The 26,257-nt window shown below is 39.2% G+C and overlaps 1 protein-coding gene across 6 annotated transcripts in view; it reads left to right on the forward strand.

Moving 5' to 3' along the window:
- CPED1 (cadherin like and PC-esterase domain containing 1) overlaps nucleotides 1-26,257 on the forward strand; it is a 268,599-nt gene that overhangs the window by 8,496 nt on the left and 233,846 nt on the right. For all 6 annotated transcript variants that reach the window (XR_007150228.1, XM_047849268.1, XM_047849265.1 and 3 more), the window contains exon 2: nucleotides 19,138-19,321. Coding sequence is in view for 5 of the 6 variants with exons in the window: in XM_047849268.1 (XP_047705224.1) it covers nucleotides 19,138-19,321 (184 nt within the window). In the remaining variant the exon portion in view is untranslated. The remainder of the gene's footprint in view (nucleotides 1-19,137; nucleotides 19,322-26,257) is intronic.

The raw sequence follows: 26,257 nt of genomic DNA on the forward strand, positions 1-26,257 counted from the left end.
TTATTTAGAAATGAAGAAACATAAGACTGTTAGAACTGGAAACAAGTTAGAGATCATTAGATTTGAGGTCGTCTTCTAAGTGAGAAAAATGAAACTTGCGGAAAGAAAGTGCCTCTCAGAGTAACAAATGGAGTTGATAACGATGACAGGTTTGGACTGAGACCTGTGCTTTTTTAGCTATATCCATCCTATTTTGCTATACTAGCTCCATTCTATTTCTGTATACTCCATTCTATTTCCATATACTCTCTCCCTTCTATTTTCATATAATCTTTCCATTCTGCTTCCATATACTATCTCCATTCTATTTCCATATACTCGCCATTCTATTTCTGTATACCATATCCATTCTATTCTTGTGTACTATCTCCATTCTATTTCCATATACTCTCCATTCTATTCTCGTATACTATATTTATTCCATTCTCGTATACTATATCCATTTTATTCTTGTATACTATCACCATCCTATTTCCATATACTATCTCCATTCTATTTCCATATATTCTCCATTCTATTTTCATATGATCTCTTCATTCTATTTCCATATACTATATCCATTCTATTTCCATATATCCTCCATTCTATTTCCATACACTCTCTCCATTCGTTGGCATTATGGGTTGAATCGCATTCCCCTCAAAAAAGATATGTTGAAATCCTAATCCCAGTACCCCAGAATGTGACCTTATTCAGAAATATGGTTGTCATAGATATAATTAGTTAATATGAGGTCATACTGGAGCATCGTGGGCCCCTAATCCAATATGACTGGCATTATATGAGGATAGTCAAATGAAGATGGAGACACACGGGAAGCATGCCGTGTAATGATGAAGACAGAGATTGAAGTTGTGCAGCTGCAAAACAAGAAACCCCAAAGATTGCTGGCAAACCAGCAGAAGGTAGAAAGAAACAAGGAAGAATTCCCCTACAGTTTTCAGAGGCAGCATGGCATGGATGAAACCTTGATTCAGGCACCTAGCCTCCAGAATTGTGAGACAATGTGTTTCTGTTATTTTAAGCCACGTTTGTGTAGTACTTTGTTACGGTAGGCCTAGGAAACTAATAAAATTGAAGAGGCAGAACAGTTCAGCACATGAGCTCTGGAGTCAAATTAATAGCACTTGTTACCTTGCTACCTTGGGCACATTTCTTGGTCTCTCTAGGATTTCATTTTTCTCACCTAAAAGGGATATCTTATCACCTACCTTACAAGGCTAACATGAGGCTTAAATGAGATAAATCTTGTGAAGCACTTATGTGGTTGACACATAGAAAGTGCTCAATAAATATTAACTATTATATAATTTCCTTGAGGATTTACTCATCCCCGTAGTCCTCACAGCCTCTGCCGTTTGGCCTTCACAAAGGAGGTGAGCAATAAATAATGGCTGCGGTGAACATGAGTACCTGGGTGAGGAGTCTCTGAGATGAAAGCCTTGTTGAGTTTCTCTCCCTCTCCTCCAGCATCTAAGCTGTTGCCTTTCCACACTAAAATGAGCCTTTACAATCAAGACAGGACTTGGGGAAGCGGATATGTCAGTCAGAGTCAGGCCTATTTATCTGTAGGCAAGGTCTTTGGTTCCGGCTGAGTCTTTCCTTTTTTTTTTTTTTTTTTCTAATTTAAGATTCTGGGATTAATGACATGCTATAGTTGAGGATGTGGAGAGATGAGTTGGATGGGGAGTACAGGAAAGAGGTGAAGATTTTGGACTGTGAACAAATATATATATTTATATGTTGTCTTTCTCTCTACATACAGTATAAGCTCCTTATGGGCAAGTCCATGATTTAAAGTGTTTACTGCATATGGCCCCAATGCCAAAACAGTATCTGGCATGTAGTGAACCCTGAGTAAATATCTTGTCAGTGAATAAATGAATGGATGAACGATGACTGTGAGGATCAGAGAAAGCCTACTTTAAAGCAGAGATGAGAAAAGGAGAGGAAGTCCCTCCATCTCTTTTTAATTTTTGTTGAGCTTTCAGATCCAGCACCCCATCTTTTTCTTGTGCCAGTATCCCTCGAACCCCTTTCTGTACCATCTGTTCTTAAACCTGCGACTAATGCTGATCATCTGCCATCTTGCTACATTGAGTGTGCTTCAGTTATCATCCATTTCTCCTGTTCTCTTCAGCTCATTTGTCTCATTGGGATCTTTATCCTGTAAGAAGATCTCCGGTATCTACCATGTTTAAGAAAGAAGGAGAAGGAGGAGAAGGGGGAGAAGGAGAAGGAGAAGGAGTGCATCCTTTCCCAACCACTGTGCCTTTCTGATTACTTCCTATCTCTCTTGGCTTCTGAGTCACCATCATCTAACCTCTCTTTCTATTTTTTAACAAATTAATTCTACTAAAAATTGAGCTTTTCCATTTATGTTTTTATATTTTATATTTCAAGCATATCTGAAGGTAAATATTTTTAAAGTATGCTGATAGGAATCTAAATACAGAGGTCTATGCACAGGAGGCTCTTGGGAGATGATGTCAGCATACTAACAGGTATGTGACTTTCATGGAACTAGTTAGGCTGCCTGATGAGCATTTAATGCCTGCGGATTTCTTTGAGATAGTTGATTAGAGCTATGTTAGATTTTTATAATGAAATATGCACATGGGTGAAAAATGGTTCATACTGAGATAATTTTAAACAAATTCAAATTTGCTTATGTTGGATAAATTTTAATGAAGTCTTGATGAAGCTCGTATTTAAGCAAGTTATGTTAAATTTCCTATGAATCAAAGAATTAATCAGTTTATGGGTGTCATTCTCTCTTGTTTTTTAAAGATAGTGGCAATAGTTTCTGCTTCTTTCTCCCTCTAAGCAATTCTGTTTCTTTTTCTAATGGAATTGGAAACTCACATAAACTCTCTGAAATGGAAACCGCTAGATACACTCACATTGTAAAAAGTGCTTCCTGTTATCAACTTGGAGTCTGTGGCCTTTTGGGGTGAAAGGAATGTTTGGTTTCATTTTTCCCTTTGGTTTCCTTTGGACATGTTTCTTTTTTTTTTTTTTTTCCTTTGGACATTTTTTTTCTAAGGAGCCATTCTCGCTAAAAGGATGAGCTCATTTTCTAAAACAGGATTTATGTTCTCTAACAAAAACTATACTGAAGTTGGAAATTTGCATGGTAAATAGTACTTTGGCAATGTTTGCACTTTCCAGAGACTTGCTAAAAATGTAAAACTAAACATCTAGACTTATGTACAGGGTTGAAAAGGAATATAATAATAAGATATAAATTGAGGTTTTGTCATATATAAGTATCTTAATGAAAAAAGTTATTTAACTTTCAGTTAAATTTGCTAAGGAAGGCTAATTCACTTAAGACCCAAAATAATAGATGAAACAAAATAATCATAAAGAAGAACACATGGACTTCGAAAAGCAGAATGGGCCCAATCATGTGTTCCGAAATATAACTACATTTGGTATCTCTAATCCTGACTGGGGGACTCTCAATGGACCCCTCTCGGTTTGCTTAGAATGCATCCCAATCAGAGCAACTTGCTAAGGGGAGGCTCCAACACCCTGCATATTGGTGGGAATCTACCTAACTATCTCTGTCAAGGCTTCTGACCTCAAACCCGGTAAGTAGGTTGAATAAGAAGTCTAACAGAGCATAGGTGTATTGTGGAACAGACATGGGCTTTGGCACACAGTGGTTCAAATTCCAACTGTGTCATTTACTAGTATAGGTCATAGGCAAATTTTACCTCGATTTCTAAGCTCTCCATTTTTCTCACTGAAAGAATGGAGCTAACTAAGCCTGATGTGTGAGAATTGAATGTGTGTCTGAAAACACATGGTGGCTGACCAAGGTTTGTGTCAGTAAATGTTGGTGTTTTTCCTGACCCAAGAAGTTGGATTTAAGCTCTGACCTTAAAAACAAGCACTTTAAATGGCTTATATTATATATATATGTATTTCCAGAACACACGTATGTAGTTCCTACATTTGGCCTTCAGCCTATGTGCTTTCCTCATTATATTCTACGTAAGCAAATATTTAAAGTATCATGTTCTATGCTAGCAGCCTTCAAAGTTTCTCTTTGATACCTCTAGATGAGTCAGATGCAAGCACATTCCACTGGTTTTCTAGGGATACACGAACAATACTTCCTGCCTCTCCTGCTCAAGAAAGTGTTGGGCTGCAAGTAGTAGGAATGCAGCACATCTTCCCTGGTTCATGAAGTGTGAATTATGCACAGATTTTGACATTTTAATTCTTTTCAAAACCAATTTCTCATAACACACCTCACAGCTGATTTTTGGCAAATCAAAGTTTGTATCTGCTGTCCTAAGTATATTCTGACTACACCTCAGAGAGTGATCTGGGAAAAGTGACCAATTCAGGATGGGAGATTCAGGCAAGGGAAAGGCCTCACGAGAGCGAATAATCTATAGGGAGAAAAGAGAATTTGTTAAATAGTGATATTGCTCCAGGGACCTGGTGTTTCTTCCTTTTGACATAAGGAAAAGTGGACCGTGTTGGGGTGGTGATGTGCTAGTTAAAGATCAGTGTATCTGAGGCAGATCGTACTATTCTCTGCTCACTTTCTCCCCAGGTGAGAGAGAAAAAGAACTGAAAAAATAACTAATGGTTATTAAGGAGGGCACTTGTTGGGATGAGCACTGGGTGTTATATGTAGGTGATGAATCACTAAATTCTACTCCTGCAACCAGTATTACCCTATATGTTAACTAACTCAAATCTAAATAAAAACTTGAAAAAAACCCAGAGCTAATGAGGACTGAGTTCCAATGCTGAAGAGTTGAGTGACCATGGACAAGTGACTTCTTTGGTTTCTTTTTATATCATGTGGCATAAAGATGGAAATATCTGCTACAAAGATGTCATGGGAGCAGGTTAGACACGATAGCTCAGAATGTTTCGAAAAACATTGAAATGATAAAAGACAGGGGAATAAACATTATCACTTCTGTTAACAGATAAACTGAGGGGGAGGTGCCTGCGTGGTTCAGTTGATTGAGCGTTAGGACTCTTGATTTGGGCTCAGGTCATAATCTCACAGTCCTGGGATTGTGACCCTCCCTCATGTGTGTGGAGCCTGCTTGGGATTCTCTATCTTTCTTTCACCCAAACCCCCCATCTGCACAGGCATGTTCTCTCAAAAAAATAAATTAAAAAAGTACACTAAACCGAATGAAAAAAAAAGATAAACCAAGATATATTGAGAATTTTAAGAGTTCATTTGAGCAAAAATGGATTCTAATGAGGCAGCGCCAAACCGGAAGTGGCTGAGAGTGTTTTCCTGTCAGGAAAAGGCACAGGCAAGGTAAGGCAATTGCTGTTTGTTTGTGTATTTATTTTAAGAAAAAGAGGATGAGTGTGGAGGGGCAGAGAGAGAGGGAGAGAGAGAATCCCAAGCAGGCTCTGCACTGTTAGTGTGGAGCCCAACGGGATGGGGGGGGGGGGGGGCGCCAAACCCAGGAATCATGAGGTCATGACCTGAGCTGAAATCAAGTCAGATGCTTAACTGACTGAACTACCCGGGCACCCTAAACTAAGGCAATTATTGATTGGCTGAAGCTTGAAACCTAGTTGGCTGTTTGTGATTGGTTGTCCTTAGGTTTTGATTTCCTAACCTTGAGGGACTTACAGGCTTAGATTTTGGTTTGCCTTACATAGGCCACCACCGCATTACAGCCACTTAGCCAAATAGCCCCCATGTTCAATTAACTTAACACATCCCAAAGGATACTGCCATGAAAATATTCTCACTACATTTAGCATCTCTTGAGGGAAAAGAATGCATATCGACAACAAAAGTGTACCGGCAATACTCCTGTTTTCATTAAAAAGTTACAGTATGATGTCGTTTACAAATGTCAAGTTGTACAGTTATGTTTCAGCATTCCACCAGGAGTCCAAAATTGCACTGTCACAACTGAGTTTCCTCTTGATGTTCCACTGGTTCTTTAACAAGCAATAAGAAGTATAATAGCATTCCGATAGTTTCAGCACTAAGCCTAGTTCTTCCCCGGTGGAAAATCTAGCATTAATTTAGCCAAAGTGCACAAATGCTTCAGGAAAAATGCAACAGGAAATTAACTTTTCTGTAGCGGTGCAGGGACTATCTGACCTTAGCAAAGCATCAACCAGAAAGTCAACTTTCATACCGAGCAGGAAACCTTCCATACTAGACACACCCAGAGGGCAGAAGTGATTTCAAGTGGGTTTTCCCTCACTCCTCCCTTTATTATTCTCTCTCTCTCTCTCATAAACAATGAAAATATTAATAACACATCTGAATCTTCATATGCACAAGCTAAACTTACTTGTCCAAATATTTTAGCGCTACATTAGCTATTTTAAAAATGGATAGATTTGGGGCAGAGGTGTTTTTGTTGTGGCGGTGGTGGTAGTGTGTTTTTTGTTTGTTTGTTTCTTTTTTTGTGTGGAGAAGATAAAGATGAGGGAAAAGGAGGTAAACAGATTATTTTTCTTTTAAGGAAACAATGGTTCAAGCAATATTTTGTCTGCTTTAAACAAACTTGTTTGGTGGAGAACAGATAAAATGTATTTGTGAAAATATATTCTGTCAGAAATAGAAACTTTAGGAAGCTAGAACTGTCTCCTGTTTTTAATATAAAATGATGACATTTCATTTTATTATTAGTAGTAGTGGTAATAGTAGTAGTATTTAGAGAGAGAGAGCTTAAGTGAGGGAGAGGGGAAGAAGGAGAGAGAGAGAGAGAGAGAGAGAGAGAGAGAGAGAGAGAGAGAGCATCTCCATGCTCAGCGTGGAGCCTGACACAGGGCTCAATCTCATGACTCTGGGATCATGACCTGAGCCAAAATCATGAGTGGATGCTCAACCAACGGAGCCACCCAGGCACCCCAAAATAATGACATTTTAAAAGGAAGCCCCTTTTCTGTGATATAAATGAGAAGATTTCTCATACTCCAATGATTGCACATAGTCCTCAATACAATTCTTAGAAAAAAAACCTGAAAAAGTAACCAAGAATTAATAATGATGTAACTACCCCCTGTGAAGTCTAGCATTTAAACAAAATCTTCTAATGAATTACTAGCAGTTGGATCAGGGCAGGGATCAGGTTTAGACAGTGCCTGGCACATAAGTTGAGTGAATGGATCAATGGGATCTAGTATAATTCATGCTGTGTGTCTAGTTTAGGGATTCCTGTGGTGCCACTGGTCCTTAAATTTTTCTTTTGTATTTTCAGTTGGAGTTTTAAACTCTTTCTCCCCAAACAACCCATCTAGGTCTTCCTCAGTTTATAAGATGTCCTCACTTTCCTGAAAAGACCAAAGCAATTTATTACATTAGAAGAGATGGTTTCTTCTGTAGGTCTGGCCTATGAGACCCTTTGCTGGACCCTTTAAGAATAAACTGTACCTCTAGGAAGGGAACTCATTTTTCTAGCCAGTCATACAAGAAAGCCAAATGCTATTCTGCAACATAATCCATCCCCTAAGGGAAGAATTACAGAGTTTAGGGAGCTGAAAATTTGATAGCAGTATTAGATGATGTCTTACTCCTTCCTCTGGAGATAGTGCTTATTTTGTGGTATTACTAGATATTATCATTTCCTGCCAATTTTTGATTTTTAAAGCAAAAAGTTGGCCATCGAATACTTAAGCATTCTAGAGTGAGTATGTAATTTGGAAAGCTCTAAGATAGATTTTGAAGGGAATCTGTGAGATTGTGTTATGATGTGTTGGTGTAATATTGTAGCATGTGGCAGCATGAGCAGGACCAGGGTAGACCAGGTGGAGGCTTCTAGAGGGGAAGCATGGAAAGGAGGTTTCCTAGGGCTCAGTCAGGCTGGGAACATGTTACCCAGGGTAGTCCCCAAGGAGAGTCACGGTTGTATATTAGTACTGGCCTTAGTGAGCTGAAGGGATAAGATGAGGAGGCCATGGAGCACCAACCACCACAAGAGTGCTCCGAGTAAGCAAGAAAGCAGAATGGGTGCCAAGCCAAAAAAACGTGCGTGAGGAAACTGTGTGTGTAAATTTCGTTTAAGGCAGGATGGTTTTTTTCATGCAGAGTGTGGTGCCTGCATATTTAACACTTGTTTCTCCATTAATCCTAAGGCTTTGTGCCCTACGTGGGTAGGATGAGGCAGAGTCTCTCTGGGTTTGTGAGGTGTGGGCCTCTGTCCCGTGGCCATTCAACCAAGCACTGCAGCTGGCCTTTGCCACCCTGGAAATGGAGGGGCACCTAAAGGGAGGATATTGGTTTTCCATCCTTAACCATCTGTCCAGTTCATGGGGACACGGGATTTCTGGTAAGAATCTGGATCATCTGGTTGCTACAGGGCTGTGAGTACTGAGAGGCAGGAGCCAGATATCTATCTGCATGGGATTGACATTAGACACTTAACTGAAGTGAGTTTAGTAGCCCCTCCTCCTCTCTTGGGGGGGTCTGAATGTGGTGACTGGGCAGGCAGTGGATGGAGACTCTCAATCCCCACCTCAGCACCTGAATTCTACCTGTACTTCTGGCAGATATATAAATATATAAATATATATATATATATATATATATATATATATATATTTTTTTTTTTTTTTAAGGCCGGACTCTCTGTGCAGAGTGGGTCATGTTCACTCTGGTGCTCTTTCAGATTCTCGGCTGGCCAGCACACATTTTATTGTGGTGGCTGGCTGCAGAAGCCTGGGATCCCTGTGTGTGCAGTTTTGAAGTGCAGAGAGGACTACAGGGCTTAGGAGGACAGTGGAGATCATAAACTGGGCTGGTGGTGGGCAGGTTAGCAGCTAGCCTTGTGGCAGAGAGAGGCAGAGAGAAGAAAATGAAGATGGAAATGGAAAATGCAAACGAGGAGTTCGGGAATTTCCTAGGTGAATGCTATGGAAGGTTTTAAGACTAGACAATGGTGACCATTAACTTCTCAGCCAAAACGAGGGAGTGTAACGTGCTAGAGAACTTTGTATATCCCAGTTGTGAATTTATTTATAGAACATTATAATGAAATGTAAAATTAAATCATATTTAGTTACATAGTTAACATAGTGCTTAATTTTTATCTAGCACCCAAAATCTAAAAAGTATGTCCATTTTATATATGATATCAATGGCCTTTTTCTTTCATAATACGTTTGCTGTAACACTGAGTATTTATGAAAGAGAAATATTAGAAATGACTGATTATGTGTAAATGTGTTAATGTCCCTACTATATAAATACTACCTTATCCTATTCCGCTTGTAATTTGACAGAACCCCTACGAAATCACATGGTTGAATTTTTTTTTTAACGTTTATTTATCTTTGACAGACAGAGCATGAGCAGGAGAAGGCAGAGAGAGAAAGAGAGGGAGACACAGAATCCGAAGCAGGCTCCAGGCTCCTAGCTGTCAGCACAGAGCCTGATGCAGGGCTCCAAACTCATGAACCATGAGATCATGACCTGAGATGAGGTCAGACACTTAACCGACTGAGCCACCCCAGCGTCTGTCAAGAGGTTCTTTTATGCAATAACTTCTTTAAGAGATATTTAATACGCTTTACATTTATGAGGCGCTATGTATATTCAACTGCTTTTATCCTCACTGAGTCTCCTTCAACCCTTCCACTAGCATGAAAAGTAAGACGGAGGTTGGTACTCATTTGCAGATGAGGAAAGTGAAGTACATCAAGTAGAGTTTAAGTGGTATTAGCAGATAATGAATGGAAGGCGGGAAGTAGAGGGGAAACCCAGGATTTAGAAGGCCTTGAGAAGTTGCTGGCAAAGACTCAAACTAGTCTCTGGCATCTATAAAAATGTTTGGTAGATTGTATGATGCTTAGGTATTGATATTGCCGTAATGATTCCAGTGTTCTTTCCTGTCTGTTACGTTGTTTTGTAGGGACTTACTATTTTAAGACTGAATTGCTGAATTAACTGGTTGTTTGGGCACCAGGGGACAGAGACTTGCTATTATTTTAACATTTTTCAAAAGAACAAGGTCTCCCCTTGTTTTCTGCTTGGTGTTTCACAATTGTGGATTGTCAACTTTATATTTTCTTCATTACGGATATCCTTCAGGCTACTGCGGACACTGTGATAAGGTTCAGGGGGCTTGAGAATATTTGCTCTAAAACCTGCAAACGTGATCGGGGCTTGAGGATGGGAAGAAAATGACTTCCCCCTCTTAAATTCCATGAGCTTGTCAGACTAAGGAAAGCCTGGGAAGCGAGAAGAGTGTGGGGTCAGGAAAGCAGAAGGAAGGAGAAGAGACAAAAGAAGGGCCCTCATGAGTGGTTTTATTTGATCCGAAATAGGAAATAAAATCAAATGCGCCTAAAGGAAAAGCAATCTACATTCTCCCCAAACTCATTTTCAGCTTTATCTTATTCTTAGAGATATCTCCAAGGACGCGATCATGAGCACCATCTCCCAGCTACCCCTGGGGTTCTGTAATCTCTGCTGGGTCTTTGTTATGTCTGTAAAGTTGCAGCAATCAGTACATTGAAGACCCACAGCTGTGCTTCGTGGGTGGCACCACAACCAAAGGGGAGCCTTGAATTAGTTGGAGGAAAAACCTCCAGAGGAAGCTGAAACAGAGGCTTCCCATGACTTTCCAAGCAGGTAGAAAAGAGAAAGAGAAACACTAGGAGAAGCAGAGAAGGGAATAGAAGTTCCTCCACATTGGTGGAAATGGCTGAGATCTTCTCCCTGTTCCTGTGTTCTCGGTTTCATTTTTAGTTTCTCCAAGATTCCCGCCACGGGTGAGGGTTAGCCTGGGGCGCAGGGCTGAAGCTGCACTTTCGCTGGAGCCTCAAGAGCCCAGAAGCTGTTTAGTCCACCTTCTCTTTTCTGTCCTGCAACTTGCCCTCTGCTGGGCAGTTTCTTTCCTCCAGTTCTCTCCTCCAGCTCCTCGTTCCTCCAGCTGCACAAACTCTGTACTTGTGCCCCATTTAGAAAGGCACAGCGTGGTTCCCGGTTGTGAGTGTGGAGCCTGGGCATTTACCATACGGATGACGTGGGAATTCTCAGGGTCGACCTTCGGATTTTATAGATGTGGTGGGACGTCTTTACTGCTAAGCAAAAATCATTACATGTCCCTTAAGTTTCAGTATTTCAGATCTTCCAAGCGGATTCGGGCAATATGACATTATTTATCATTAAATATTTTCTAGCTGAGGATGGCCAGGTCAGGGTCTGTCGTGCTGTTCTCTTCCATTTTCCTCCTTTGTGCCCGCTTTTCTTCTGATATGTCAGGCTTCTAGCCTCCCTTCCTGTTTACTTAATACCAAGTAAATTCATGGCCAATCCTTTCTTTGGGACTTTTCTTCCCACTTCTGGAAGGTTTCATCCTCTGTACTTTACCTCGTGATTTGTCCTGTTGCTGCTTCTCCTTCTTTCTCTCACAAACGAGGCTCCACAGTACAGAACTTACAGTGCATTTCCGATGATGCTCCCCCGATGTGATTCGGTGCCTCCTTAGGACAGGTGTCATGTCTCCGTCTTATAGCTTGATCGCCCAGGTCACTGAGTACTAACATTTTTGAAAAACTTTTCAGGGGCACCTGGGTGGCTCAGTCAGTAGAGCGTCCGACTCCTGGTTTCGGCTCAGGTCATGATCTCACGGTTCATGAGTCTGAGCCCCATGTCGGGCTCTATCCTGACAGCTAGGAGCCTGCTTGGGATTCTCTCTCTCCCTCTCTCTCTGCCCCTCCCCGCTGGAGCTCTCTGTGTCAAAAATAAATAAATAAACTTTAAAAAACCCCACAACTTTTCTGTATTATGGAAATGATGGCATATAGTTCTTAGGAAATTTTATCACTTAGGAAGTAAAAGTCTGCCTCTGGCATTCTGTTAGGATGCCCATCGATCCGGAAAACAAAATAAAACAATAAAACACCCTCCCAGTTTTCCTCATTTGCCTCTTCCCTGCTATGGCTTTTAGTAAAAGGAATCAGAATTCATTGAGGTTGTACCTAGGTAGAAAGACCAGCATAAAGTTACCAACTTTTAAATTCTCTACTACTTATTAGGTTTTGGTTTCCTATTAGGTACTTAAAAAGATAATGAGTAATGATGTATTACCTACACTTTTGTCCTCATTGCCAGTTACTTGTTACCTATCTGGCTATATTTACCATCCACAATAAAAAGTACATATGGTACTGACCTTGAAGGACTTCCTGTTTTAATTTCTCTGCCCATCTTTTCTCTCCCTCTAAGAATTATCTTTCTTCTCTCATTTGCTTTCACACACAACATTTGTAATACATGCGAGTAACAGCATCTAAAAGAGCACCTCAGTCATTCTTTAACACTTTACCCAGACCAGAGATCTTTTCTCTGCAGGTACTTACCTTGCATGATTCACTAATTGTTTATCACTCCTTCCACTAAAAAGTGAGTTCAGGGACACCTGAGTGGCTCAGTTGGTTGAGTGCCTGACATCGGCTCAGGTCATGATCTCACAGCTCATGAGTTTGAGGCCCACATCGGGCTCAGAGCCCACTTCGGATCCTCTGCTCCCCTCTCTCTCCGCCTCTCCCCCACTCACGCTCTCTCTGTCTCTCCCTCTTTCTCTCTCTCTCAAAAAAATAAATAAACATTAAAAAAATTTAAAAATGTGAACTCAGTGAGGGATAGAGCTTTGTCAAGTTTCTTCACTGGTACATTGCTCAGAGCCTAGAACTATGCCTATCATATAGAAAGCGTTCAAAAATATTAAATGGGTAAGTGGACGAATGAGTGTGAGTGAGTGAATAAACATTGAGAAAGAGCCAAGAGGGAAGAGATATTAAGGATCCAGGAGAAGGAGAAAAGATGGATGAAATTCTCAGGGATTTGAGGGTAGAAATTGGAAGGAGGTTTGTTGCCTAGAGGAAGGGGGTTTGTGGAATCTGGAGAATAATCAGAGCGATTAGCCATGGATAAGGAGGACAGGTTTCTCGTGTGGAAGTCAGAAGAAAGGAGGAAATGTTAGTCGTGCTGATAGGCTATGCGTTTGACAAAACAGAGGCTATTTAATTAAATCAGTGTGTTTCCTTCTAGCAGTGGAAATTTCACTGTGAATGGGAGGCAGTTTTCTGTAAAAATAAGAAGGTAGCTGGAGAATAGGAAAGTTAGTCACTATGGAGAATGTGAGAGAGAGTTGAGCAGTGAAGAGCATAGCGGGATGGTCTGGGAGCCCTGAAGACAGAACTGGTTTTGCCAACCAGAATCTGTCCACTGGACACTTCTCTCCAGCAGCTCTCAGCAACCCAGCCCGGGTGCAGGACAGGCAGGCTGCTGAGATCTTTGGGTCTCAGAGTTTCCACGGCACCCTAGTCCTCTCAGCTTACACGGCATGTCATAATTATTGTAACTAGTTGTTTATGTCTGCTTTCCTTGATGGGCTGTCAGCTCTGTGGGGGCCAAGACTTGTCTGGCTTGTTAACTGCCATGTCCCCAACTCTTCCGTGCTTGAAGCTTTGCCATGTGAATGTGACGCATGTCCAGTGGAGCAAGGGGATAATTTCATATTCTGGGTAGGAAGTTGTTGGAGTGTTGGACCAGGGGATCCAGGCTGCACAGAGAGAAGGTAAAAAAGAGGCTAGTAGAAAGTTGGCATGAGCGGGAAAGACTAGTGTCGAAGAACTGATATGTTGAGAATAAATGAGATGGAAATACTTGAATGTGATCAGAGAATGGAATATCTCATTTTATACATTCAGAGGTGGGGGTGTTTGGGGACCATAAAGTCCAAGATTATGGCCATTCAAGCAGCCACTGTAGTAAAGTGGAGGAGACAGGCATTAGGGATGAAGAAGTCATAGATATTTCATGGCTTGAGATGCAAATATCAAAGCTTCCACTGAGAAGTTTCTAGTGGATATTTTCACCTCATAGTAAAATAATTAAAAGGCATGCATGTGTTTACAAACAATGAACTCATACATAGCATTCATCCATTCATTCATTTCCTCATTCATCCATCCATTCCCTTTTACTGGAAACTGGTAGTAAGCTGTATGTGCAATGGTTAAAAGAAGACACATTTAGGCTTTCAGGAAACATGAAAATTTGTATAAAGGTCAGACACTAAACAAGTAATAATATGTTACTATAAATTGTGAAGCGTGCCAAAGGGAAAGATAGATTGAGAGATAGGTGATGATGGGTTTTGGGAATAGCTGTTTAAGTAGGTGCCATATTATCAAAGCTATATTGAGGATACACCTTTTTTATATTGAAGCCTTATTGCTTTTGTTTCTCTGTCATTGTTTAAAACTTACATAGAGGCACAGATGAGCAAACTTGCTTTTCACTGGATGTTCTTGGGATAGTCAGTAGCCCCAAGGCACAGTTTGCCAGTGTAGTCAGAAGGCCCTCAGTGTCATGGAGTAGGTCTGAGAATTGTGTGTTTACTCCATCATGGGCTTGAGATTCAGTTGAATCAGTTGTGAGATAAAGGCAGACTTAACTAAACGTTCATTTATGGAGGAAATTTCTCATGAGGCTCTGTTTGCATATCCGGGAAACCTGTGGTTCCTACACTGTCCTGCAATTATAAATAATTTCTAAGTAGAAAATGTAGAGGACCTGCATCCAAGAAACTCAGTTTTATCTCTTGAATTCTCTAAAATAAGTATAAATTTCACCAATGAGTAAAAAAAATCCCTATTTTATTCTTATCGTGGAAAAATTAAAGCATAATTCACTATGATAGATTCCGCAATATTTCTAAAATGTCAAAGATTGAGACCAGCAAGGCAATTTTACTTTTAGTTATATATAACACACATCCAAGGTCTACTATATGATTTGTATTAGAGCATCAAAAGGTGTCATAAATACATGGCTACTTTAATAAATCTAGAAAAAAAAATCTGTCATGTGGAAAAAAACAAGTTTTATTTTTCATCCCTTCTATATTTTAAAGAGCTGCATTTCTTGCTTTTTGTGTTAAGTCCTGGTGAAGATTTTTTAATACTATAAGTAACTGAGAAACATGGTACTTTAATAATACAGCTCTTTATTTGATTTTTTTTTTGCTGCAAATTCATTACTTTGCTCAAACATTTAATTCTATTTTTGTCATTCTTGCTCCTATTTGAAATTCTGCTGAAATAAATTTCTTAATACAAATGTTCACCACTTTTGTATTCCCAATCTTCCATGGTAGTATTTATAACCCAGAATTTTACACATTGAAGAAAAAGATGTTTGTATTCATTCATTCAAAGAATATTTATTATGTGCCCATTATGTGCCCAGTGGTATTCTTAGGTAGGGGAAACAAAAGTCAACAAAATAGAAAAAATATATGCTTTTATTTACCTCCTTTTATGGTTTGGGGAGACAGACAATAAACACAGTAAGTAAATAAGATCTATTTTTACATTAAAAGGTGATGAGTCATATAGAGAAAAACATACATCAAGATATATGGATGCATATAGCTTATTGCAGAAATGGTTTTTATGACAGAGACAAAACTATATTAATTGAAAAGCTGATAGAATTCTTAAGGGAGGGGTGCCTGTGTGGTTCAGTTGGTTAAGTGTCTGGCTCTTGATTTCAGCTCAGGTCATGATCCCAGGGTTGTGGGATCAAGCCCTGCATTGGGCTCTGCAACTGAGTGTGGATTCTCTCTCTCTCTCTCCCTTTGCTTCTCTCTCTCTCTCTGTTTCTCTCTCTCTCTGTCTCTCTCTCTCTCTCTCTCTCTCTCATTGAGAAAAGAAAGAGTTCTTAGTGGAAAAGCAGAATTAAAATATAATATTACTCAGTTTAATCACATATAGTTAACATTGTTTGTTAATGGGACACTGTGTTGGATACCTTTAGATAGCAAATTCATTTAATTCCTCCTACAACTTCATGAGGTAGGATTTGTTATTTCAACTATACGTATGAGAAAACTCTGATGTAGAGAGATAAAACAACTCTCCCCAGTGGATGAAGCAAGGCAGACTCTGAATTTAAATCCAGATTTCTGATCCCCACTCCTCTCCTGTTCATCCTCCACATTGCTGCATCTAACACTCCAGGTCGTTTATTACAACACTCTGTCCTTTGCTTTATTTAAGGTGGTATAAAAGTTTCAGATGTTGACGTTTTTCCAATAAAAATAGTAAGTGTTTAGTTTTAAAATAACTTTCATGTAGTCTGGCAAAGTGATTTCTGAGGGACAGTTTTTCAGATCTTTCCAGAAGGGAGAAGGGGAAGTGACTTGGGAGCTCAGAGTGTCAACATCCAGTAACATTCATTCTTTCCTAAGTCTTCTCAGAAGGCCTGCGAGTCTCAAGTTTAGTTGCGGTAGTGGTGGCTAGGTTAAATTCTTTCACTAAAAATATATCTTCAGAATTGTAGGAGTAATCAAGAGCTCTCAGTTCCCAAAGTGCTTCTCTCGGCATTTGATAATCCTGCATTTGCTGGTGTGGTTGATATAATTGTTCACGTAGTTTTTATTTCGCATATGCAGTGTGTGCACCTGTCATTGGACCAGCTAAAAGCGTTCTTGCCCCTTGGTATTGGGCCATTTTGCTGATACAGTCTGTTATAAATATGACAAGGACAGGAGCAGTTTGTATTACAGGGTAATACAACATAATTTGACTGACAAGCTCGCTTCCTATTATTCTCTGTAGTCTGAGATGTGAGCGAAAATGTCAGTCTATGCTATAAAGGTTATTATAGAATATGGCCACTTATTATACTTTATTTAAAATATATTTTTGTAAGATATACTGGCAAGAGCCACATGGCTGTGGCTTAAACTGATCCTGGTTGGGGGGGTGGGGGGTGGGGGAAGGGAGGGGTGTATCTTTCAAAATAATAATAACGTCAAGTTTGAAAATACACTCACCTCATGTGAAATCACTGCTCTACTTGAGCCAGCTGTAATAGAGAGGAGCATCCTGTGATTACGAAAGAAAATAATGTGAGAAGGGAATTCTGGGCACTCTGCATTTTGCTTGAGTGACAACGATATATTTGGAAGCATCTGTCTTCCCCTTGCACCTAGATGCATGTTTGTTTATTTTGGCCTCCTGTGGGATACTGGTTCCTTCTAACTCCTGTGGACAAAGGCTCAACTGTTTTTGGCTTCAAAGACTCCTTCTAATAAGTGTACCATGACAAACAATGATATTGGCTGGGGAATCGTGTCCCAATAGGCAGTTAAATTTTTGAGTTTAAATAGTTTCATTATCAAGAAAACACAATATCCTTTAACAAGGGAAAGTATCTAATCAATCATGTTTGCCCAAAGTACCATGCAGGGGACGTGTGCTTAGCTAGTTTCTGTTCCTTTCTATTAAATCCACTACACAAGTATTCAAAGCTTATGTTACTGTGTGCCAGGCAGAGCTCAGATTCAGAAAGTTTTTCTGATTCTTTGTTTTTTATATTATTATTTAAAAAACATAGATGGTCTTTCTATGTGTATAGTATACCATGCACAGTTCTAAGCCAGTCACAAACGTTAACCCTTTAGTTCTCACAGCACCCTTAGGAGGAAGGTATTGTCCAAGGTCACATAAATAGTTCTGGCAGAACCAGGGGGTTCAAACCCAGCAGTCTCTCCAGAGTTTGTGTTTTTCTGCACGTCATTGTGCTTTGTCAATCCATTTACAGATGGAGATAATTCGTATGCAGTGAAAAATAGGATATAGTTCCTGCCCTCGGAGAGTTTACAACCTAAATCTGTTTCCTCTTTCTTTCCATATGTATCTTCATACATATCTTCAAAGATCTTGATAGACCACTATGGCTCATTAATTTCATAGATATCTTCATTTATTAAACACGTCCTCTGTGTACATGCATACTGCCTGTAATGAGCTCACATCAGGGAGAGATGCACATTTCCTTTCCTAAGTGCTAATAAAAGGGTGCATTTCAATGAAAACTTTCCAAAAGAGGTGATGTTTGATTCAGAGTTAGCCAGATGGACAAATGGAGAGAGAAAAAGGAATTTAAGTAGAAGACACAGGTATGTGTATGAAGGAACAGGGTGGGATCAGGAATGGAAATAATTAAGAGTGTGATATGAACAGAGAAGAAAGACAGGGCTTAAGTTTGAATGACCTTGTGTTCCTTGATGAAGATTTGGAGTTGATTCTATCATTAATGGGAAATAATAAAGAACTTTAAGTAGTGAAGAGGCATGTGGTACATACTTTTAGATCCATAAAGCGGACAGTTCGACTCAGAGGTGTCACTAAACATAGTTTGGGTTCCCAATTTTGTTTTTTATCTCTTCTCCCTCATCTTCCTTCTCCAATTCCTTCGTCTCCTCTTCTTCAGTCTCTCCCAGGTTTTGCTCAAACCCCCATCCAATCTCACTGCTCCTTCCGGTAACAAAAAAATGTCTACTTTATCCAGTTTTAATCTCAGGTTTTCAGGAAAATACCTAATGTCTACAATTACACCTTATAATGAACTCACATATCAGCATTCTTTCTACTTTGTCAATCGGAAAATTCCCTTTTGTTAATTGAATTTCAAACACTGTCGTGAGAAAGAGGAATATTTATGTGGGCGATCAATAAACTGTGGAAGGAAGAACCTGAAATTATGATGCTCTGGATCTTGGGCAGAGACCCAGCCTGCCACCCTGAGATGCATTCCAATTTTGCTGTGTTCTGACTGAGAGGAGAAGCAGCACTGTGTATCTCCAGAGGGCTCTGAAATTGCTTCTCAGCTCTCCCCATTCCTAACCGTGTCCTTCCAGCACAAAATCCATCCTCTCTGAGTCTATTTCCTCTCCCATGTTTACTTAAAAAGCACTGTTAGAAGATAATGCAGCTGGAAGTATTTTATACAAGCACAATGCAGATGAAAGGCATTGCTATTAATTTATATTTTCAGCTAGAGTTGAGTTCTGTATTTCTATGCAACAGTATTCCTCCAGGACCTCTATATTTTAATGGCCTAAAATTTTCATCTCTCTGTAATAGAGAGAAAAATTCAATTCACCTTCGGTTCTTGCCTATGAGGTCACTTTTGCCCTTGCCAGCCTTTCAGAGAATTTGTCTTTCATTTCCAGAGAACAACTTGAAGGGTAACTTTCTGAATGGACCTTGATTTGCATTAATGATGTCCTTCAAGGCAAAGTGTGCTACTTTTTCCTCTTGAATTTTTATGCCTCCTTTCTTTCTTTTTCTTCTTCTTTTTCTTTTTTTTTTTAGATCGAGAAATCGATAAAGATACACTTTGGGAGCCATGACAGAAGGGCCGTCCTCTACAGGCCTCCTTCCTACAGCAAAATGGAGTTTCAGCTCCATCAGCACCTCCTCACTCAGCATCGCTACTCAGTCGTCATCGCTGAAGAAAGGCTTGGTGCTGGTCTTGGGCCGGGGCTGCTAGAAAAAGGTCAGAATAAGAAGTAAACGCCATAGCTGCTTAACATACAATGCTAAACAATTTTTAGAATGTGCTACTATCTCCCCCTAAAGAAATTTATAAAAACAAAATTTTACCCATGATCCACTTTCTTGCATCAAAGAAAATTTGGCTCCTTTTTTACTTCCTCTCAATCTTTCTTTAGCTCTATTTCTTTATTCCTGAAATTACTTTGTTTATATTTTTGTAGCATTTTGGACTTGCATAGTTCATATTTAAATGCTACATAAAAAATGTTTATGTTTATGAGCCTGAATACATGTTCTGCCCAGCACCAAACTGCTCCATATTTTAAGAAAATTGCCACTTCATCTGACTGCAAGTAGAATGTGCTGGAAATTGTTTTGAGAAGCCGGCTTAAATGTGATTCACAGATTGGCTCTAAAATGGGGAAAAAGTATGGATATTTATCACAGACACTATTACTAGTCAAGTACTTTTATTTCTATCATTTGAAATGAGAAATAAAAGACAAGTTTTTAAACAAGGTATTTGAAAAGAAAGTTGAGCAGATGATGAGGGTCAAAAAGGGCAATGAGAATAACAACTAGCGGTTCCTGAGCAACTAACCACGTGACAGATACACTCCACCTTGCTCTTTAAAGTGCAAACTTATGCCAATGAATGAATGAGGTTGGGGAGACCTTTAGCCACAATCACCCTTCACCAGGTTCACTTTTACCACACTGGTAGTAAAGCTATAAGCTACCTAGCTAGCAAAGCTTTTGAAGGATAGGACCCCAAAAGATAGACTTGGGTGAAAAGAAACATCCTAAAAATGTACAGAGTATGGGCCATTAGGACAGGTCTTCAGGAATGCCATTTGCTCATCCCTGCCCCACTGTGAGTAGTATGGAAGTCTAGAGCCTTGTGCTTCTGGAAGCAAATGAGAAAAACAAAAAGGAAGGTAAAAGCTCTGGAATGTCAAAGAGTGCTGAAAACAAATCTTACAAACGTCATTGCAGTTGGTTCTGTTAAGGACCAACCGAAAGTTCTGGAACATCCATAAATGATATTTGTCAGAAAAACATTTATCAATGTTAAGGAAAGATATAGAATGTATAGCCTCCTTCTCATCCCCAAAAACCTTTTAGTTACTTTTTTAAAAAAAGCTTATTTATTTATTTTGAGAGAGAGAGACACACACACAGAGTGTGAGCAGGGGAGGGGCAGAGAGAGAGAGAATCCCAAGCTGGCTCTGCACTGTCAGCGTGGGGCTCGAACTCAAGAACCTCGAAATCATGACCTGAGCCCAAACCAAGAGTCGGATGCTTAACCGACTGAGTCACCCAGGCACCCTCTACCTTCATAAAACATTTTAGCCCATCATTGACCTAGGTGATTGAATGTATAACCACCACCTATGTGCCATGTGAAAACATCAGCCATAATTACACAGCACTGTTGTCTGAAATGCCTGTTTCTCGACCTCCTTGGTACCGCTACTGACTGAGTATGTGGACGACCTGGATTCTCTGTGCATTTCAACTTCAATTCAGTTTCAATTTTCAATTTCATCCGTTTGCAATTTAGAAAGAGTATGTCTGCTCTCTCCCTTAATGTCTGGGTCAGTTTTACAAGAAAAGGGAGAATTACTTTGAGGCTTCCAAATATCAAGAAAGTGCAAAGACAGACAGCCTGAAGGCAATGAAATCTGGCAGCCAGAGGAGCTGGTAGGCCCAGCATAAGATAAGGAGATGGTGTCACCAGAATTTGTCAGTGTAAATGCTGATTTGGCTCTCTTATTCCACCTTCCCTCCTCTTTTACAACATCCTTTTCCTCATTCTTTCTTGGTTTCTTCTTCTCGGTGTAATAAGATATTATTCCTGGATAAGGCCTCAGTTTCATGAGTATGGAAAACTGATTTTTGGTTTTTCACTTGATTTTGTAGTTTTCACTGTGAGAGCAACATCAAATACCTAGAAATTAAAAAAAAAGTTCTGTGACCATGATCTAACATTTCCTTGATTTTCTAACATATAGGAAACAGAATCACTTTTTTATTGAAGCTTATTTTCCATGGCCACAAATTTAAGCTGTAGATAATGTTTGAATTGGGGTACTCATTACAAATATATTTTCTAAAGATTTGATTCTTACAAAATTCATTTCTCTTTAGTTTCACATATTCCCCTAACGCTTCTTTGCCTATATGTACAGCAGCAGAAAGTATGATGCTATACTGGCACATTTAAACTTCCTTTCTCCATGCCGAGCATCTTGGGGGGAGTGGGGGCAATTCAGAATGATCCGGAGACCTACCCCACCTATCTTTCACTTCATCATTGCAGTTTCTGCTCTTTGCTAAACTGAAATTTGAAAGTATTACATCCAAAATAAATCAGGTACTACCACAAATGTTACTAAGTGCCCAGGTGCAGATTTGACATGTTTATAAAATACATTCTTGGTTGTAGGAAAATAAATACAAAATAAATTTTCCCCTGTCTACCTATCCATTTTACCTGCCTTTCTCTCCTCTTCTGATTTGACCCCAATCACTTCTGCTGACCTCTTTCTGTGCCATCCTTTGAAGCACAGGTGGCCTCTTTCCAGCCTGGGGCTACTTTTTTTCTTTTTGATGTTTATTTATTTTTAAAAGAGAGTGAGACAGAGCTGAGCAGGGGAGGGGCAGAGAGAGAGAGAGAGAGAGAGAGAGAGAGAGACAGAATCTGAAGCAAGCTCCAGGCTCTGAGCTGTTAGCACAGAGCCCGATGCGGGGCTCAAACTAACAAACCACGAGATCATGACCAGAGCTAAAGTCGGACGCTCAACCCACTGAGCCACCCAGGAGTCCCTGGGGCTCCTTTTTTCTTTTTTAAACCTTTAAGGCCAGAAGTGGATAAAAATTAGCAAAAATAAAAGGGTCTTACCTAGGCAACATTCCACTATTAAGTATAATCAGTTTTTGTAGAGTAATATTTGGGTTTTATATTTTTTTCAGTTTCCTTACTACTTAGTAAACATTTATTGAAAGGAAAAGTAAGCGGTCTCAGATTCTAAGTTACAATGTGGGCATCATGTTTTTTCCCTGGTTAATTCCATTCTAGTGACATAACAGAAGTTGGTGGCTCTATCGGGAAAGACAGTCAGGCCCTGGATATGTGACTTTAAGCAAGTTAGGTTCTTTGTGCTTTAGTTCTCTTATCTGTTAAATGCAATAATGATATTACTTCATGTTAGTATGTGGTGAGAATTTAACCACTTTGTCTGCCCCATCAGAGTTCTGGGAGGAGACAAAGTAAAGCCCAGCCAATATTTTTTATTCAGTAGTCTGGGAGTGGGGCCTAGAAATTTATATGTTAAAAACAGACACTTGTGATTCTGATATATAGTCCATTGGGGCACACCATCCTAAGGGATATACTGTTGGCTCAAAAAATAACAATCTTTAGAGTTAGTTTTGGGAATAAAACAATGCAAAAGTCTGTTTGCTATAATGCCATTGTACTACTTAAGTTTTAACGATGGCCCCCCTGGGTGGCTCAGTCAGTTCAGTGTCTGACTTCTGCTCAGGTCATGATCTCGTGGTTAAGGCGTTCAAGCCCATATCGGGCTCTGTGCTAACAGCTCAGAGCCTGGAGCCTGCTGGGTAGACTCTGTCTCCCTCTCTCTCTGCCCCTCCCCGATTTGTGCTCTCTCTGTCTCTCTCAAAAATAAATAAACACATTTAAAAAATTTAAGTTTTAACTGTATAGGTAATTACAAACATTTCATCTTTAAGCTGATTTTGAAACAGTAAGAGGACAATTGTCTTTACAGGTTTAAACCTACAAAACTTAGCAGCATGTAAAACATATACTTTATGGTCCTTCAGTCCTTGCTTTGGAAAAATATATCTTATGTCCCTGTGTTTATAAGAGCATATAATTCTCCAAAGGAAAAGATAGAAGCACCAAGCAATTATTGCCCTTCCTAGTATCTAGGTACTATTTAGTAAACCAGTGATTTAGTACATGGAATAGTATAGTAGCCTAAAAGAAAGTAAATGTTTTCCAAAAGTTCTTAAACTCATTGTAATGTCCAAGTAGTATGTGGTCCCTGAGACTCTGACTCAGTAGGTTGTATCATTGGATCAGAATTATTTCTGTGTACTTGAAGAGTAGTGCATATTTAGCAGTTTTCTGTTCACTTCTGAATATACTTTGCACTTCTAAATTAGACATATTATATAGTCACATGCAAAACAAATGCCAACTGCTGTCAAAGCTGTGGAATTGGTTACTCTTATGGTTTCACATTGCTCTTGTTTTTGTAACTTGGGTGTTTTACGTGGAATGCTTTTTTGAAGAAATACAGAAAGTGCAAGACCACATTGATTTTCTTTCCAGGGGTTGGCAAACTATGGCCCACCGGCCAAATCTGGCCCAACGCTTGTTTTGCAAACAAAGCTTTATTGGAACACAGCCACACATTTGTTTTCATACTATCTTTGGCTGCTTTGTTCTGCAATGGCAGAGTTGAGTAGTTGCAACTGCGACTATATGGCTCTTAACACCTAAAACATTTATTGGGCCCTAACAGAAAAAGTTTGCTGACCTATGTATTTAGACTAATTCTATGTCACTTGATCCCCTACCAAGCTGATGGTTAAACTTTAGGACTCAGATGGTTTAGTTTTTTAACTTATACCAAACCTCATTCAAAAAGGATTTGATGGTTTACACTAGAACATATAATAATGAAATTACTAAAATGGAAATATAAAATTAGGGCTCAAACTGGATATTCCTCTTAGTTACCATAATTTAAGCTTAATTTTGGCTTGAGCCAAAAGCAACAAGGGAAAGAATAGAAATTTTACACTCAGAAAGAAGGGAATACTATGTTCCTTCCCCTAACCTTCCACATGCCCAAGTAGTATATTTAAAATAAGTTTTTTGAAGGAATTATTATGTAGACAACCCTAAGTTATATAATGGGTCAATAGCCAGAGCAACATTTGTATTGCAGATGAAGTGGATGTCATATCTTGGTTCAGATAGCAAACTTCTAACACAAGCTGAGAGTATAACGTTAACAGCATGATGTAGTGAAGGCATTTCTAAGAAGGGCTAAAGTTAATACTATGATGGTGTTTATTGATATTTGTATTGATATTAAATTTGATAGAGTATGTTCTGGAGAATGCTATTTTAAATAATGTTGCTTCACAGCCTCCCCCAACCCCACCATAAGGATACTGTAATTTATCCAACTGTGTTCTTGAGAAGCACTATTAAAAGATATAGTTAATAGAGCGAAAGATACAGATCACTACTTAATGTTGTGGAAAATATATTAGAAAAGAAAAAGCCTATTTCCTTTCCTGTTTGTAATTTAATAGTTTTCCATCCTCCTATATTTTTATTTACATTCACTCGCACCCGTAAAAATGTCCAACACATCCATGTACCATTTGAAATTTAGTTGGATTTTGAAGGTTTCTTTTATAAGGGCTACTTGCCAGAAGCTGTTTCTGAGATTTGTATGGAAAAGAAACATCTGCTACAGACAAATCTTAACTTTTGTGATGGAAAGCATATTTCAAGTTTTCTTTAGTTTATTTGTATTCAAAAGATGCTATAAGGAAGTTGAGATTTAAATTACCCGTAAGTAGGAAGGGCTTAACCGCAATAATTGCTTTCTTGGAGAGGTTGTAGACTGTGGTAATTAAAAAGAATAAGCTTTGGAGTAAGATCAAACCTGGGTTGAGTTCTAGTATTTCCTTTAATGGTTATACAACCTTGGACAAGTTACTTAACCTCTGAAAGCTCTATTTTTCCCTTTGGGATTTGATTGTTTTGGATTGTTCTGTGAATGCCATGTTACAGGCACTCCAGAAATGGGAGCTAATATTGTTATTACTGTCAAGAACTAACTAACAGAAAGGAGATTATGGAGATTCCTTTCTCGGGAGATACATTTATATGAAGAATATAGGGGTGCTGCTGCTGGATATTTTGTGATAAATGAACTTAATAGGTGTTTTCAAGGCCCTCTTTATCAACTTACATGTTCCCGTTGAAAGGTCTGGGCTGTAAATGCTCCTGAAATTCCAACACAGTCTCCTGGATCATTCCCTTGGAAAAGACCCCTCATTAAAAAGAATAATAATAATCCGTAAGTTTCTTGAAGTCAGGGACCATATCTATTCCGCTTACCCCTTAAAACCATGCTCTCCATCCAGAGGCACAAAATAAATATGTATCAAATACAGTTGAATACGTGAACAAATGAAGAACAGTGTACCAGTATTTGAGCTCCTTAAATGGTCAACTACTTTAGAGAATTCACATTAAAACTTAATTGATAAACCTTTTATTTTTACATAACTTTACAGGAACACTGATACTCTACCCATGCTCAAATCTGTTCTTATATAAAAATAATTCATCCACAAATATGGTAAGTAAATAGGGCTGATACTACCTGTTGAGGGTTTTAAGTGCTTGTGTCCATTTTTCAGAATTCTTCTCTTCTTTTGCTTTTAAGACTCCTCTGTCACTTTGACCAGTGCTACTGCCTGTTGGTTCTGGAGGAGTTTAGTTCTAAACATATTCAGTCTCAGGTGCTGTGAGCTTTTCTATAAATGTATTTAGCAGTAACTGAAGAAAGTAGAGAGGCCAGGGCAGGAGATGAAGATTTGTGAGTTACTTGCTGAGAGGTGATGATTGATTCACCGGAAGTTTACTATTCCACAAAACAATGAAACACGAAATGTTACCTAACAAATATTCTCCAATAAAGGACACGTAAAAGTAAGCATACAGCTTTTGCGGCTTGTGAACATAGAAAGCATCAAGGGTCAGAACCCCCATCTTGTCATTTAGGTCCTGTTTGTCATCTACATTATGCTCTCTACTTCTTTGCTGAGCATAGTGTAAAATATTCCTGCTTGTGCTCTTCCAATCCTCTGCTTTGCA

Source organism: Prionailurus viverrinus, chromosome A2, assembly GCF_022837055.1.
Source record: "Prionailurus viverrinus isolate Anna chromosome A2, UM_Priviv_1.0, whole genome shotgun sequence".
Lineage (NCBI taxonomy): Eukaryota > Metazoa > Chordata > Mammalia > Carnivora > Felidae > Prionailurus > Prionailurus viverrinus.